Source organism: Salvelinus alpinus, chromosome 17 (assembly GCF_045679555.1).
Source record: "Salvelinus alpinus chromosome 17, SLU_Salpinus.1, whole genome shotgun sequence".
Classification (NCBI taxonomy): domain Eukaryota; kingdom Metazoa; phylum Chordata; class Actinopteri; order Salmoniformes; family Salmonidae; genus Salvelinus; species Salvelinus alpinus.
In genome coordinates, this window is record NC_092102.1 from 5471588 (window position 1) to 5487694 (window position 16107).

The 16107-nt window shown below is 40.3% G+C and overlaps 1 protein-coding gene across 1 annotated transcript in view; it reads right to left on the reverse strand.

The window, feature by feature from the left end:
- LOC139542004 (pro-neuregulin-3, membrane-bound isoform-like) overlaps positions 1-16107 on the reverse strand; it is a 371276-nt gene that overhangs the window by 13902 nt on the left and 341267 nt on the right. Inside the window, exons 7-8 of the mRNA XM_071346985.1 lie at positions 14406-14521; positions 13628-13783 (exon numbers count right to left, since the gene is read on the reverse strand). Of these exons, the coding sequence (XP_071203086.1) occupies positions 13628-13783; positions 14406-14521 (272 nt within the window). The remainder of the gene's footprint in view (positions 1-13627; positions 13784-14405; positions 14522-16107) is intronic.

The following is a 16107-nucleotide window of genomic DNA, read 5'->3' on the forward strand; positions in this document are numbered from 1 at the left end:
ACCGACCATCACAAATCGACTAGAATTACTAGATAGAGCAACGTGTATGACCAATTTACTCATCATAAAACATTTCATAAAAATAGACAAAGCATAGCAATGGAAAGACCCAGTTCTTGTGATTTCAGACCATATTTCAGATTTTCTAAGCGTTTTTCAGCGAAAACACAATAAATCGATAAGTTAGCATACCACATGTGCAAACGTTACCAGAGCATCGATTCCAGCCAAAGAGCGCTATAACGTAATCACCGCCAAAATATATTAATTTTTTCACTAACCTTCTCAGAATTCTTCCGATGACACTCCTGTAACATCATTTTACAACATACATATACAGTTTGTTCGAAAAGGTGCATATTTAGCCATACAAAACCGTGGTTATACAATGGAAATAGTCACAACTCAAGCCTCAAAATGAGGAACGTCAGCTTTCAGAGTGATCTAGTTTAATCGAAAGCTAATCATATACTTGACTAAAAAATACAGGGTTGACAGGAATCGAAAGACAAATTAGTTCTTAATGCAACCGCTGATTTACATTTTTAAAATTATCCTTACTTTTCAATACAGGGTTCGCCAAGTGAAGCTATACCAAACAAAATGGCGAAATATGCGTTTAAAATATTTCGACAGAACAACGATTTATCATATTAAATATTGCTTACTTTGAGCTGTTCTTCCATCATATTCTTGGGCAATGTATCCTTTCTATGTTATAAACGTCTTTTGGTCGATAGATGTCCTCTGTCCTTCGAAATATCCACTAACGATCGAACGGGACCCCAAAACGTGTCCAAAGTTTCAGAGTGCACAACAAAGAAATTCCTCAAAATCGCACTAAACGGATATAAATTGCTATAAAACGGTTCAAATTAACTACATTATGATGTTTTTAACAACTATAACGACTGAAAACATGACCGGAGAAATATTGCTGGTTAGACAAGGATTTGGAATGAGGCAAGTCCGATGTCCTTCACGCTTCAGGCGCGCGACGAGAAAGGGCGGTCCCTATACATTTTGTGGTTTTATAATGGCTGGGATTGTGCAATAGACTCCATTCAAAACGTGATGACGTACAGACACCCAGAGGAAGACGTAGGCAGTGTCGGTTTCTTCATAGCATTCACTGTCGCCTTAAAAACAGACTCCAGATCAGGGGTAAAAATTTCTGAAATCTGACCCCTGTCATGAAAAGTGCTGTAGATATTGTTCTGTACCACTCAGAGACAAAATTCCAACTTCTATAGAAACTAGAAGGTGTTTTCTATCCAATAATAACAATAATATGCATATTGTACGATCAAGAATTTAGCACGAGGCAGTTTAATTTGGAGACCCAAATATGCTAATGCGGAACAGCACCCCCTATAGTTGCAAGAAGTTAAGTATAACGCTGACTGGTGTGTGAAGTTTGTTTCTCCTCATTTGGTAATACAGAAATTAGCCACCACACCTGAATGCCAAGTGTCATGTCTGGAGGAACACTGGCACCATCCCTACGGTGAATAATGGAGGTGGCAGCATCAAGCTTTGGAGATGTTTTCAGCGGCAGGGACTGGGAGACTAGTCAGGATCGAGGGAAAGATGAATGGAGTAAAGTACAGAGAGATCCTTGATGAAAATCTGCTCCAGAGCGCTCAGGACATCAGCCTGTGGCGAAGGTTCACCTTCCAACAGGACAACGGCCCTAAGCACAATGCCAAGACAACGCATGAGTGGCTTCGGGACAAGTTTCTGAATGTCCTTGATCGCCTAGCCAGAGCCCGGACTTGAACCCGATCGAACATTTCAGGAGAGACCTGAAAATAGCTGTGCAGCGACGCTCCCCATCCAACCTGACAGAGCTTGAGAAGATCTGCAGAGAAGAATTGGAGAAACTACCCAAATACAGGTGTGCCAAGCTTGTAGCATCATACCCAAGAAGACTCGAGGCTGTAATCGCTGCCAGACGTGGCCACGAGCCATTTAAATTACAGGTTGTAACAAAACAAAATATGAAAAACGCCAAGGGGGATGAATAGTTTTGCAAGGCACTGTACACTGTCATAAGGCATTTGTGTATGTGTTATGAATGACAAAGTTTTCTTACTTTAAAGTAAGTAAACTGTCACGCGATATAGAGACTACAGTTGAAGTTGGAAGTTTACATACACTTAGGTTGGAGTCATTAACTCTTTTTTCAACCACTCCACAAATTTCTTGTTAATTCGGTTACGACATCTACTTTGTGCATGACAAGTCATTTTTCCAACAATTGTTAACAGACAGATTATTTCCCTTATAATTCACTGTATCACAATTCCAGTGGGTAAGAATTTTACATACACTAAGTTGACTGTGCATTTAAACGACTTTGAAAATCTGTACAAACAATAGTACGCAAGTATAAACACCATGGGACCACGCAGCCGTCATACCACTCAGAGATGAACATACTTTGGTGCGAAAAGTGCAAATCAATCCCAGAACAACAGCAAAGGACCTTGTGAAGATGCTGGAGGAAACAGGTACAAGAGTATCTATATCCACAGTAAAACGAGTCCTACATCGACATAACCTGAAAGGCCACTCAGCAAGGAAGAAGCCACCGCTCCAAAACTGCCATAAAAAAAGCCAGACTACGGTTTGCAACTGTACATGGGGACAAAGATTGTACTTTTTGGAAAAATGTCCTCTGGTCTGATGAAACAAAAATAGAACTGTTTGGCCATAATGACCATCGTTATGATTGGAGCAAAAGGGGGAGGCTTGCAAGCCGAAGAACACCATCCCAAACGTGAAGCACGGGGGTGGCTGCATCATGTTGTGGGGGTGCTTTTCTGTGGGAGGGACTGGTGCGCTTCACAAATGGATGGCATCATGAGGGAGGAAAATTATGTGGATATATTGAAGCAACATCTCAAGACATCAGTCAGGAAGTTAAAGCTTGATCGCAAATGGGTCTTCCAAATGGACAATGACCCCAAGCATACTTCCAAAGTTGTGGCAAGTTGACTTAAGGACAACATAGTCAAGGTATTGGAGTGGCCATCTGTTAGGAATTTTGTTAATAATAACTAAAACTATTTCTAGATTTAGATAAAACTATAACTAATTGAACTCTGCACGCCTAGTGAAAGAGATTTGTGCTGTGGGTTATAAAGTAAGCAAAAAGGGTCGTTAAACTATGGTTGAACTGACCCAACTTAGCCCTGAGATGTTTAGATAAGGCAGTGAGTAACTTTTTAGGTCTTCCATTATCTTGAGTTGTCTGCTAAAGTGGTAATAAATTATAGTGAGCCTTCAGGAGAATAGATTATATTGTGTGTCATGTGTGTGCGCTGGGGAGTTGGAATGAACTTTTGAACCTGTTTTATATTGTTCAGGAGGAGGAGATTTATTCTGTAACCTATGACGTCATATCTTGTATATAAACTGTTGTTTATGGTCAAATGGTAGCGTGCTCCGAGAATAAATACTATTATCTAATTTTAATAAGACTGTATCCTGTCTATTTTATGTTAATAAGTATCTTACAAATTCTTATAAATAGACAGATTGATTTTAATTAATGAGTACATAGAGGAATTATTTAATTCCCTTAACACCATCACAAAGCCCTGACCTCAATCCTATAGAATATTTGGGGGAAGAACTGAAAAAGCGTGTGTGAGCAAGGAGGCCTACGAACCTGACTCAGTTACCCCAGCTCTGTTAGGAGGAATGGGCCAAAATTCACCCAACTTATTGTGGGAAGCTTGCGGAAGGCTACTTGAAACGTTTGACCCAAGTTAAACAATTTAAAAGCAATGCTACCAAATACTAATTCAGTGAATGTAAACTTCTGACCCACTGGGAATGTGATGAAAGAAATAAAAGCTGAAATGTATCATTCTTTACTATTATTCTGACATTTCACATTGTTAAAATAAAGTGGTGATCCTAACTGACCTAAAACAGGGACTTTTTACAAGGATTAAATGTCAGGATTTGTGAAAAACTGAGTTTAAATGTATTTGGCTAATGTGTATGTAAACTTCCGACTTCAACTGTATATGTTATGAATGTTATGTTATGAATGACCAAAGGAGTCTCAATTCAAAATATGTATTACAGGACACTACATAAAGTGTCAATAAATAGCCTATAAATGTTTAGCCGATTGATGAAGGTTCCAATAATCCACAAGTTACTGTAGGGTGTGAGAAGTACTTAGATGGGTTGCTGTACCTGCAAAGCTTGCATTTGTGTTTGTCAAAGCCAAGGTGATTTGTTGTAGTCCTACCTGGTCCTATCTGGTACTACCTAGCCACCAGGTATTCCTCTTCTGTTCTCATACTGGAGACCAGGGCTTGATTACAACTGGTTACAAAGGGTGTCAACATTTTGTGGCTGATCTTTCAGCGAGGAAGAGGGCGAATGTGTCAAAGAACTGACTGGTCCCAGCACTGCACGATATGGCTCGTTAGATTGTTGTGTGAGTGTCTGTGTACTGAGGAACAAGTAACTTGGTTCCAGAATAAAGACACTTTCAATTTCCTTATGTTGGGCCCTTTCACCAAGGTGATGCCTGGTGTGACCAACATGACTTCTATTTAGAGCATGTGTCATCCTGCAGCACAACATGTCATCCTTTCTAAACGCACATGTTTGTCATATGCGACATAGGAGTATGACACATTTAACATGGGTGATTGTCAAATTATGTCATAAAGCATGACATGTGGTTATAGGTGATTTGTGACACATTTATGTAGTGCTTATGAAGGCTTTATGAAGCGGGACCAGAATTGGTTGTTATGCTTTGTGATTCAAGAATTATTTGTTTGGTAATCGACCAAAATAGTTAGCTACATAAAGCTATGTTTGCCTGTTCAGCACATTGCCATTAACTCCAACTGTGAACTGACCTACTTGAACGACTGAATGAATAATAATGTGGTCAGTCAAGTAAACAATGGCTCTTCGGCACTACATATCGGTAGACTATGGTTGAGGGACGGGAAACTCCAGTCCTCGGAGGCCAGAGTGGTGTCACACTTTTCCCCTAGCAAACACAGCTGATGAAAGTAATTGCATTCTAAACTGAGGATCATGATTAGTTGATTATTGGAGTCAAGTGTTAGCTGGTGCAAAAGTGTGACACTAGTCAGGCACCCGAGGACTGGAGTTGCCCATCCCTGTTATAATATAATGGTTACATTAGCATGACACATGTTACACTGGTTACAGCACAACACCACATCCTATGTAAAGGACACTGTTGTGACACTGACTTATTTGGTAGTAATGCCCCCCCCCCCCATTTAGCCGTGGTCAACAGAGCATTGATGGAGATTCACAACCCTGGAGAGCATTGAAGAAGAGGAAGTAGTTGAAGTCATAATCAATGTTTATTTTGCATATGCACAGGATACAGTAGGGTGTACAGTACATGGGAATATGACATTGAATTGTACCATGTACTATTGACTAACAATTTGTTCATGTTTTCCCACAGTGCCATCCACCCCCACAGACTCGGACTCGTCCCTCATGTCCCAATACCAGCTAAAGATTGTTATATCCAAAACTTTGAACATCCCACAAAGCACCATTAAATCCATTATTAGAATTTTTTACGAATATGGCACCACAACAAACCTGCCAAGAGAGTGCCGCCCACCAAAACTCATGGAGCAGGCAAAGAGAGCATTAATCAGAGAGGCAACAAAGAGGACAAAGATAACCCTGAAAGAGCTGCAAAGCTCCACAGTGGAGATTGGAGTATCTGTCCATAGGACCACTTTAAGCCATACACTCCACAGAGTTGGGCTTTACGGAAGAGTGGCCAGAAAAAAGCCATTGCTTAAGAATAAAATAAGCAAACATGATTAGTGTTCGTCAAAAGGCATGTGGGAGACTCCGCAAACATATGGAAGAAGGTGCTCTGGTCAGATGAGACTAAAATGTAGCTTTTTGGCCATCAAGGAAAACACTATGTCTGGCGCAAACCCAACACCTCATCACCCCAAGAACACCATCCCCACAGTGAAGCATGGTGGTGGCAGAACCATGCTGTGGGGATGTTTTTCCATCGGCAGGGACTGGGAAACTGGTCAGAATTGAAGGAATGACGGATGGCGCTAAATACAGGGAAATTCTTGAGGGAAACCTGTTTCAGTCTTCCAGGGATTTGAGCAGGACAATGCAGGACAATGACCCTAAGCATACTGCTAAAGCAACACTTGAGTGGTTTAAGGGGAAACATTTAAATGTCTTGGAATGGCCTAGTCAAATCCCAGACCTCATTTCAATTGAGAATCTGTGGTATGACTTAAAGGTTGCTGTACACCAGCAGAACCCATCCAACTTGAAGGAGCTGGATAAGTTTTGCCTTGAAGAATGGGCAAAAATCCCAGTGGCTAGATGTGCCAAGCTTATAGAGACTTGCAGCTGTAATTGCTGCCAAAGGTGGCTCTACATAGTATTGACTTCGGGGGGGTGAATGGACTTGAGCGTGCATTACTATGCACGCTCAAGTCCAGTCTTATTTTTTGTTTGTTTCACAAGGAAACATACTTTGCATCTTCAAAGTGGTAGGCATGTTGTGTAAATCAATTGATACAAACCCCCCAAAAATACATTTTAATTTCAGGTTGTAAGGCAATAAAATAAGAAAAATGCCAATGGGGGTGAATACTTTCGCAAACCACTGTAATCATGATCTTCAGTTTAGGATGCAATTAGTTTTATCATCTGTTTTATCGCCCCCGAGGACTGGAGTTTCCCATCCCTGGCCCATATTCTACCAATATGTCATCCAGATGAGCCGTTGTTTACTTGACTGACCATGTCGGTTAGTCATTCAGTCCTTCAAGTTGGGCAGTTCACAGTAGGAATCAATGCCATGCTATGTAGACACTGTGCTGAACAGGCAAACAGTTTCATGTCGCTAACTATTTTGGTCGATTACCAACCAAATAATCATTGAATCACAAAGCGTAACAGAAAAATCCACAGCATTTCGCAACTGTCTTTTGGCATTGATTATTTCACAACCACAACTTCTACAACCTTAGTAGGCATACATTTTTAACACTTATTTTGGATATAAACTGCTTGCTGTAGTTTTGAAGTAATCACAAAAAAACAGACCTTATTTTAGGGCATTTTTCACCCTGACAGCTCCTATTAGTTCTTTGAGCACCATGGAACCAACTCGCCTTCCAACTGTTCTATTCCAAGCCCACTGTTGAACATCACAATGCCTGCTTCGCTATTGTTGGCAATAAGACCTGTCCACGGTGAACTCATACATCAGGTAATTTATTAATAACAAGGTTACAGCTACTTGGTGCACAAGTTCACTGTTTGCCTGGGTACACATTGTTGTGACCCACAGTGCTAATTATGGCTGGTGCATAGCCATCAAACGTTAAACATTTTCTGGTCATGGTTAACCATATTTTTTTTCAGAAAAAAGATGTAAACCTTAACAAAACGCATGTCCCTGTCCTCTTTTTCAAAATGTGGCCCATTTAAACAGCCAGAAGACATTTCTTAATTAAAAAATTACTTTTTATAGCTACTAGGTAATTTGATATGCGTCGAAATCTGTTTGTTAGTTGGCATCAAATTGAGCGAATGCTGCGCAGGTTCACTGAGTTGCAAACCAAATGGATAGGTCTAGCTCATTGATTTGTAGTTCTGACGCAGTTGCTACCTCAGATTATGAGCCTAGCAAGTGTCACTAATGAGTTACGTAGTACCCACAGAAGGCCACAGGGAGGAGCAAGAGAGCTATAAACCCATACTGTTTTTTTGCTTTAAAATCCTAAACCTACATATAACCTATTTTAGCCCTAACCCCTAACAATAGGTATAACCTATTTTAGCTTTAACCCTAAACCCTAATTCTTGGGTAAGGTAGCCTAGAACACTTTAAAAAGATTTTTATAATAATATTATGTTAGTAAATACCATTATAGTTCTAAGTAGCATTTTGATTGTTATTTTAATCAAAACCTATGTAAGTATTTTGCAGTTTTGTTGTTATTAGGTATTTTATGGTATTTATTATTGCAAGGCAGAACACTTAATAAACAAGCCACATTTTATTTTTCAAATATGGTTTGAACTGGGTGTGACCTAGTAACCTATATGTGAAAGTCCAGTAATTTGCTGGGATAGGCAGGTTTAAGACCAGAAATGAATAAGAAAAATACACTATATTTCTCAGCTGCCTCACCAATGTCTCTATGTAAATTACTTTTAATTGATAAATATTTCCAATAGATGGCAGCATAAGACCACGAAGCATCATTTATAGGCTATAGCAGAATATGATTGACATAAAATAGCATGCAACCAAAGACTATATGTACCATGATTTTCTAAAATGGTCACTCATTACAGGTAGCTATAAATATCTTGTATTAGGCATGTGTTGCTTTTGGGAGAGCCCAAAAAATAGTGACTATAGCAGGTATTGAACCTCTGCCAAATAATCACTAGACAGATGCGCTAACCTCAACCCTAGTAGACATGCATAAAAAAAACTCTTAACATATATTATGAGTAAAGAGCCTTGAATAGAAAAGACAAGAGTGCTTCTTCCAGCCACCAATAAATGACATCACGCAACCCTCGCGGAAGCAAATTTACCTCAACATACCCTCGCTGCCGCAGAAGGCACAAACTTTTGGCGGGGCTTGTTGAGTGGGTCAATGCTGGTTGATGAATTTGACAATAAATGCCCTGGGAAGATATGTTTTTGTTGACCAGAGGTGACTGAATTAATGTTCAGGCTTATTGATCATCGTTATAGTAATGAAATATAATTTCAGAACCTGAGCATAAAAACAGGTAATATTAAACATGAATCATCATTATATTACCTCATAGCAATCTGTTAAATGCTTTTTCAGTCCTTCCTCTTGCGTGTAGAAAGGGACAGAAAAAAGTTTTCCTGTGAGGGAAGTGGTGTATCCGGGGAGAATAATGATCTTCTGAAATTTCATTTGTGGTCTTATGCTGCTATTTATTGGAATTATTTAGCAACTGCAGTAATACTGAATAATGTGTATATCCTGACTAAAGTAGTAATTACTCAGAATAGCTAAATAACAAAGAATGAAACTCAAACATCATACATTTAGTTAAATCATTTTTTTGTACAATTTATTTAGATGTGTGACATCTGCCAAAGTAACACCCCGTTAAGATATAAACACAGACACTGAATATCTGCTTATTTTTTTCTAAATCTGGTAGCTCTCAAAAGAGCCTTTGCTTTGCTGAGCAGTTCGTTTTCAGGGGTGTGCTGCCTGCCATGAATAATGAAAAGTTAAGATATTGCCACGCTTTCACATAGAGACGTAGTTTATGTTTACATTTTAGCAGACGCTCTTATCCAGAGCGACTAGGATAAGTGCCTTGCTCAAGGGTACATCAAAAGATGTTTCACCTAGATGGTTCGGGGATTCAAACCAGCCACCTTTCGATTACTGCCCAACGCTCTCAACCGCTAGATTACAAAACACAAAATATTAAACACAAAAAGGCAAATGGTAGTAGATAAATGGTAAGCTGGTTAAATAAAAGACGGATCTTAGAACTTTCAGACTGACGGAGCGGCCTTCTGGTCAGACTTCGGAGGCGCGCACACCACCCACCGCTTCCGAGTATTTTACTCGGTAATGTCCAGTCTCTAGATAACAAGGTAGATGAAATTAGGTCAAGGGTTGCTTTCCAGAGAGATATCAGGGATTCTCTCTAGGGACATGCTGTCGGAGTCGGTATAGCCACCGGGATTCTTTATGCCTTGCGCCGACAGGAATAAACATCTCTCCGGTAAGAAGAAGGGCGGGGGTGTATGTTTGATGATTAATGACTCACGGTGTAATTGTAATAACATACAGCAACTCAAGTCCTTTTTTTCACCCGACCTAGAATACCTCAATCAAATGCCGACCGTATCATCTCCCAAGAGAATTCTTGTCGGTTATTGTCACAGCTGTGTATATCCCCCCTCAAGCCGATACCATGACAACCCTCAAGGAACTTCACTGGACTCTTTGCAAACTGGAAACCATATATCCTGAGGCAGCATTTACTGTAGCTGGGGATTTTAACAAAGCAAATTTGAGAACAATGCTACCTAAATTCTATCAGAATATTGATTGTAGTACCCGGGCTGGCAAAACACTGAATCACTGCTACTCTAACTTCCGCGATGCATACAAGGCCCTCCCCCGCCTCCCGTTCTGCAAATCTGACCTTGACTCCATTTTGCTCCTCCCCTCCTATAGGCAGAAACTCAAACAGGATGCACCTGTGACAATAACTATTCAACGCTGGTCTGACCAATCGGAATCCACGCTTCAAGATTGTTTTGATCATGCTGACTGGGACATGTTCCGGGTAGCCTCCAAAATAACATAGATTTATATGCTGATTCGGTGAATGAGTTTATAAGAAAGTGCAAAGGAGATGTTGTACCCACTGTGACTATTAAAACCTACCCTAACCAGGAACCATGGATAGATGGCGGCATTCGCGCAAAACTGAAAGCGCAAACCTCCGCATTTAACCATGGAAAGATGATTGGGAATATGGCCGATAACAAACAGTGTAGTTATTCCCAAGGCAATCAAACAAGCGAAATGTCAGTATAGGGACAAAGTGGAGTATCAATTCAACGGCTCAGACACGAGACGTATGTGGCAGGGTCTACAGATTATCACAGACTACAAAAATAAAAATCTGCCACGTTACGGACACCGACGTCTTGCTTGCAGACAACCTAAACACCTTCGTTGCCCGCTTTGAGGATATTACAGTGCCACCGACGCGGCCTGCTACCAAGGACTCTGGGCTCTCCTTCTCCGTGGCCGACGTGAGTAAGACATTTAAACGTGTTAACACTCGCAAGGCTGCCGGCCCAGACAGCATCCCTAGCCGCGTCTTCAGAGCATGCGCAGACCAGCTGGCTGGTGTGTTTACGGACATATTCAATCTCTCCCTATCCCAGTCTGCTGTCCCAACATGCTTCAAGATGGCCACCAATGTTCCTGTATCCAAGAAGGGAAAGGGAACTGAACTTAATGACTATCGCCCCGTAGCACTCACTTTTGTCATCATGAAGTGCTTTGAAAGACTAGTCAAGGATCATATCACCTCCACCTTACCTGTCACCCTAGACCCACTGCAATTTGCATACCGCCCCAATAGATCCACAGTTGATGCAATCTCCATCACACTGCACAATCCCATCAGGACAAGAGGAATACCTATGTAAGAATGCTGTTTATTGTCTACAGCTCAGGATTCAACAGAGGGTGGTGCGGTCTGCACAATGCATCACCGGGGGCAAAATACCTGCCCTCCAGGATACCTACAACACCCGATGTCACAGAAAGGCCAAAAAGATCACCAAGGACAACAACCACCCGAGCCACTGCCTGTTCACACCGCTACCATCCAGAAGGCGAGGTCAGTACAGGTGCATCAAAGCTGGGACCGAGAGACTGAAAAATAGCTTCTATCTCAAGGCCATCAGTCAGACTTGAAATCATTAGCCACTCTAACAAATGTTTCACTATTATCTTTATTATTGCCACTTTAATAATGATGTTTACATATCTTGCATTACTCATCCCAAATGTATATACTGTATTTTATACCATCTATTGCATCCTGCCTATGCCGCTCTGTCATTGCTCATCCATATATTGATATGTACATATCCTTATTCCATCCCTTTACTTAGATTTGTGTGTATTAGGTAGTTGTTGTGGAGTTGTTAGATTGCTTGTTTATATTGCTGCACTGTCGGAACTAAAAGCACAAGCATTTCGCTACACTCACAATAACATCTGCTAACCATGTGTATGTGACCAATAACATCTGCTAACCATGTGTATGTGACCAATAACATCTGCTAACCATGTGTATGTGACCAATAACATCTGCTAACCATGTGTATGTGACCAATAACATTTGATTTGACTGCCATTGTTTTGGGGAAATAGGGACATGTCTGTCTATTTTGCCAAATGTCTCAAAATGTATGTATTTTAATGATTTGAAGTTCTACACCATTTTAATCACGATAACCTATTATTGCTAATGATGTAAGTTTGGGCAGTGTACAATGCTGTTACCAATTGCTGGTAGTTAAAACGTCAACAACAACAAAAAATGACTCATGAACTCTGAGGTCATCCCATTGTTTCCTATAGGGGAAATATAGGTATGTCTGTTAATTTCACAAAATATCTCGCAATGTGTATATTTAGATTTTTTTCAAGTCAGACACCATTTTAAAATCAGGAGAATCTCCTCTTTGTAATTATGTAAATCTGGCCAGCAACCGCAGTTGTCATCGATCACTAGACCAGAAATAGTCAGAAGTTTTCATTTTTTCCCTACTTCCTCATTACGCAGACATAAGCACAGTTGACACCATCGAGGTGCGGATGTTTACTTTCTACACAAGTCGGTTTTTTCCCAGTTTCGTACGACGAACAGATTGTAGTTGTAAAATAAAAAAGGGATACATTTGCTTGTGCCATTTAGGAGAAATGGAATTCTAAGCATCACTCCAGTCAGAAGAGGCTCTCCGAAGTTCCGTTTCAATTCATTTGCTGTGGCCTCGAGCTAGCGTTCGTGCTCAGCCAACGTTCTTTTGCCGTTTTTCAGCCTTGGGTAAATTTTGACTTGTTCTATTGTCCAGCCTAATCTTAGGTTCTTGAAATCCAACTTTCTCCACCAGTATCTCCATGAGAAATCCATGTATGTGTGATGTTCATTTATAGCTAGATTGATGCATTTTATGGGGTGGTTCGGGGCCAAAAATCAACAACCACACACACTACTATGTCAACAATCTGCATATCTAGCTTTAGCCAGCTAGCGTTAGCCAGTTTAAATAAATGCCTTGGGCATCTTGTGGGGTTTGTGCAGTGTAGCTACATGATGTAGCTATCGTTAGATTACTTTGAGTACAAAACAGTCCAAATACAGATGTTAGCTAGCTAAGTAGCAGTGTTAGCTAGCTTGAACATTGAACACACTAAGGTTAAAAACACAACAACCCTTACCTACCAGTCCATGAGAACAGTGGCCATTTCACTCCATTTTCCACCTTTCAAAATTAATTCCAATGTTTATCTGGTTTATGGTCATGGGCAGTCTTTTTCTCACTTTGTCTTCTCTTTTTGTGGTCGAGTTGATTCAGATCCAAGAACGATGTTTGTTTCTGTCAACATTTTCTGAAAACATTGTCCCTGCTACCAGGACAGTTTATCTGAAAATAAGGTAGCTAGTTTGGTCTGCTCTGACTTTCACTTCGTCTCAAGCGCCGGGGCGACGTTCCAGCAGGGTTGTTCGAGTAGGCGGGAAGGCACACCATGCCCAGAAGGCCAGCCCAAGGCTCAACCCACTTGTTTTTGTTCAAAATAAAAATGCAAGATGTGACCCATGGAGTGTTACGCCATTTAAGTTAACTTAGTTCAAGGTGGCTCAAGGTAAACAGAAGATTTATGAATATTATTTCAAAACACATGATTCAAACGGACTTTTATCAAGACCAAACAACCTTGCTATCAACACTGTCCTCATTCAGTTTCAAAGGAAAGCAGAACATCCAGGTGCTTACCCTCTTAAAGACTCCGCCTCCATCTCTGTAGACTCTTTCTCTTGCAGGTGCTGATAGGCGGGGCCAGCAACCCTTGGTCCTCGAGAGATTGGCAGGGTCCTGAAGTGATGAGTGTCCTGGTGTCTTTGGGCTGGACTGAGGGACAGGGAGCTACTCCTGGAATGAGCCAGGGAAAATAATACGTGACAGAAACAGAAAACATTGAAATGGGTCACAAATGGGTCAATGGTTATAGACGCTTAAATGAGCACGTTGTAGTTTCTACTTCTCCGCAACAGTGTGTTCCTGATTTTGGGGGGGGAGGACAAGGGGGAAGGTCTTTACTAGTAAAAAAACAACAAAGAGAAACAGGAGACTATAAAGAAACACATGTCACATGAATACATTGGGGATCATATACCAACATCTATTGCAATTTAAATCTTTTTTGAAGATAAAAATATTAATTTTCCCCATCTGTTGTGAAGCCATCAGTGTGATTTTCATGTTAGCTGCTAACTCTGTTAAACTGTAAATCAAACGGGAATGTCCCGACTCCGTCTGCTTTTAGAGATGCAGATAAGGGCCTTTGTGTCTGGTACCGGAGCCTAGATGCACATTAACATATTTTTTACCAACTGCAATCATCATAAATCTTCTTTACATTCCATGAAAGCGCTGTTTACATTGTGCCATATTGTACATTTTACTTGGCTGCATCCACTTCTGTAGACTGGAGCGGCCCATTTAAACAAGAGGGGCAGGAAGAACAAGAGAAGATGTTCTACTGTATGAGTACCTGAAGCTTTTCCCTTTGGCGAGTGCTCTGTTGAGAGTCGGTGGAGCTGCTGTAGGTGAGCCAGCTGACAGACTGCTGCACCCTTGAGGAGGGGAGGACCCATGAGATTTGTAGCACTGCAGTGAAAGACAAAAATACCAAATAAGGACATGAGTTGAGGAAAGTAAGGAAGTATAGATTAGGACCACATTGAGTTCAGTGTACGTAATATAAACATACTGAATACACCTACAGTATGCACACAAGCCCACATACACACACATATTTACACACACATACGGCCCATTGCAGAGCCGTAGATAACACTCAATTATGCTCAAAGAGATATTCAACGTCTGCTTTTTTACCCATTCATGTTTGTGTTTGAAATTCACTGCATGACTGAAGGACCTTATAATATCAATTAAATCAATTTCAAATTCAGTCTAACACAACAAATTGTGGAAAAAGTCATACTTTCTATTCACACCCCTTGACTTTTTCCACATTTTGTTGTGTTACAGACTGAATCTAAAATAGATTAAATTGAGATTACACCTAATCACAATACCCCATAATGTCAGTGGAAATGTGTTTTTCAATTTTTTATGTATAAAAATAAATTGTTGAAATGTCTTGAGTCAATAAGTATTCAACCCCTTTATGGCAAGCCTAAATAAGTTCAGGCGTAGAGATTTGCTTAACAATTTACATAATAAGTTGCATGGACTCACTCTGTTTGCAATAACATTGTTCAAAATAAATCATTTTTGAATGAGTACCTTGTCTCTGTACCCCACACATACCATTTTCTATAAGGTCCCTCAGTCGAGCAGTGAATTTCAAACACAAAGACAAAAAAAAGCAGACATTGAATATCCCTTTGAATATGGTGAAGTTAGTAATTACACTTTGGATGCTGTATCAATACTGCCAGTCACTACAAAGACACAGGCGTCCTTCCTAACTCAGTTGCCGTGGAGGAAGAAAACCGCTCAAGGATTTCACCATGAGGTCAATGGTGACTTTAAAACAGTTACAGAGTTTATTGGCTGTGAGAGGAGAAAGCTGGATCGATCAACAACATTGTTTTTCATCCAAAAATCGAACCTAATTGAAATAGTGAAAAGAAAGTAGCCTGGACAGAACACAAATATTCCAAAACATGCATCCTGTTTGAAACAAGGCACTAAAGTAATACTGAAAAAAATGTGGCCAAGCAATACACTTAAACTTTTTGTCCTGGATACAAAGTGTTATGTTTGTGGCAAATCCAATTCAACACATTACAGAGTTTTGCTCTCCATAATTTCAAGCATAGTGGTGACTGCATCATGTTATGCGTTTGCTTGTAATCATTAAGGACTGGGGAGTTTCAGAATGAAAAATAAATGTAATGGAGTTATGCACAGGCAAAATCCTACAGGAAATCCTGGTTCAGTATGATTTCCACCAGACACTGGGAGATGAATTCACCTTTCAGCAGGTCAATAACCTAAAACACAAGGCCAAATCTACACTGGAGTTACTTACCAAGAAGACATTGAATGTTCCTGAGTGGCCGAGCTACAGTTTTTATTTAAATCGACTTGAAAATCTTTGTCAAGACCTGAACATTGCTGTTTAGAAATTATCAACAACCAATTTTATAGAGCTAGAATAATTTAGAATAGAATAATTGGCAAATGTTGCCCCATCCAGGTGTGGAAAGCTCTTAGAGACT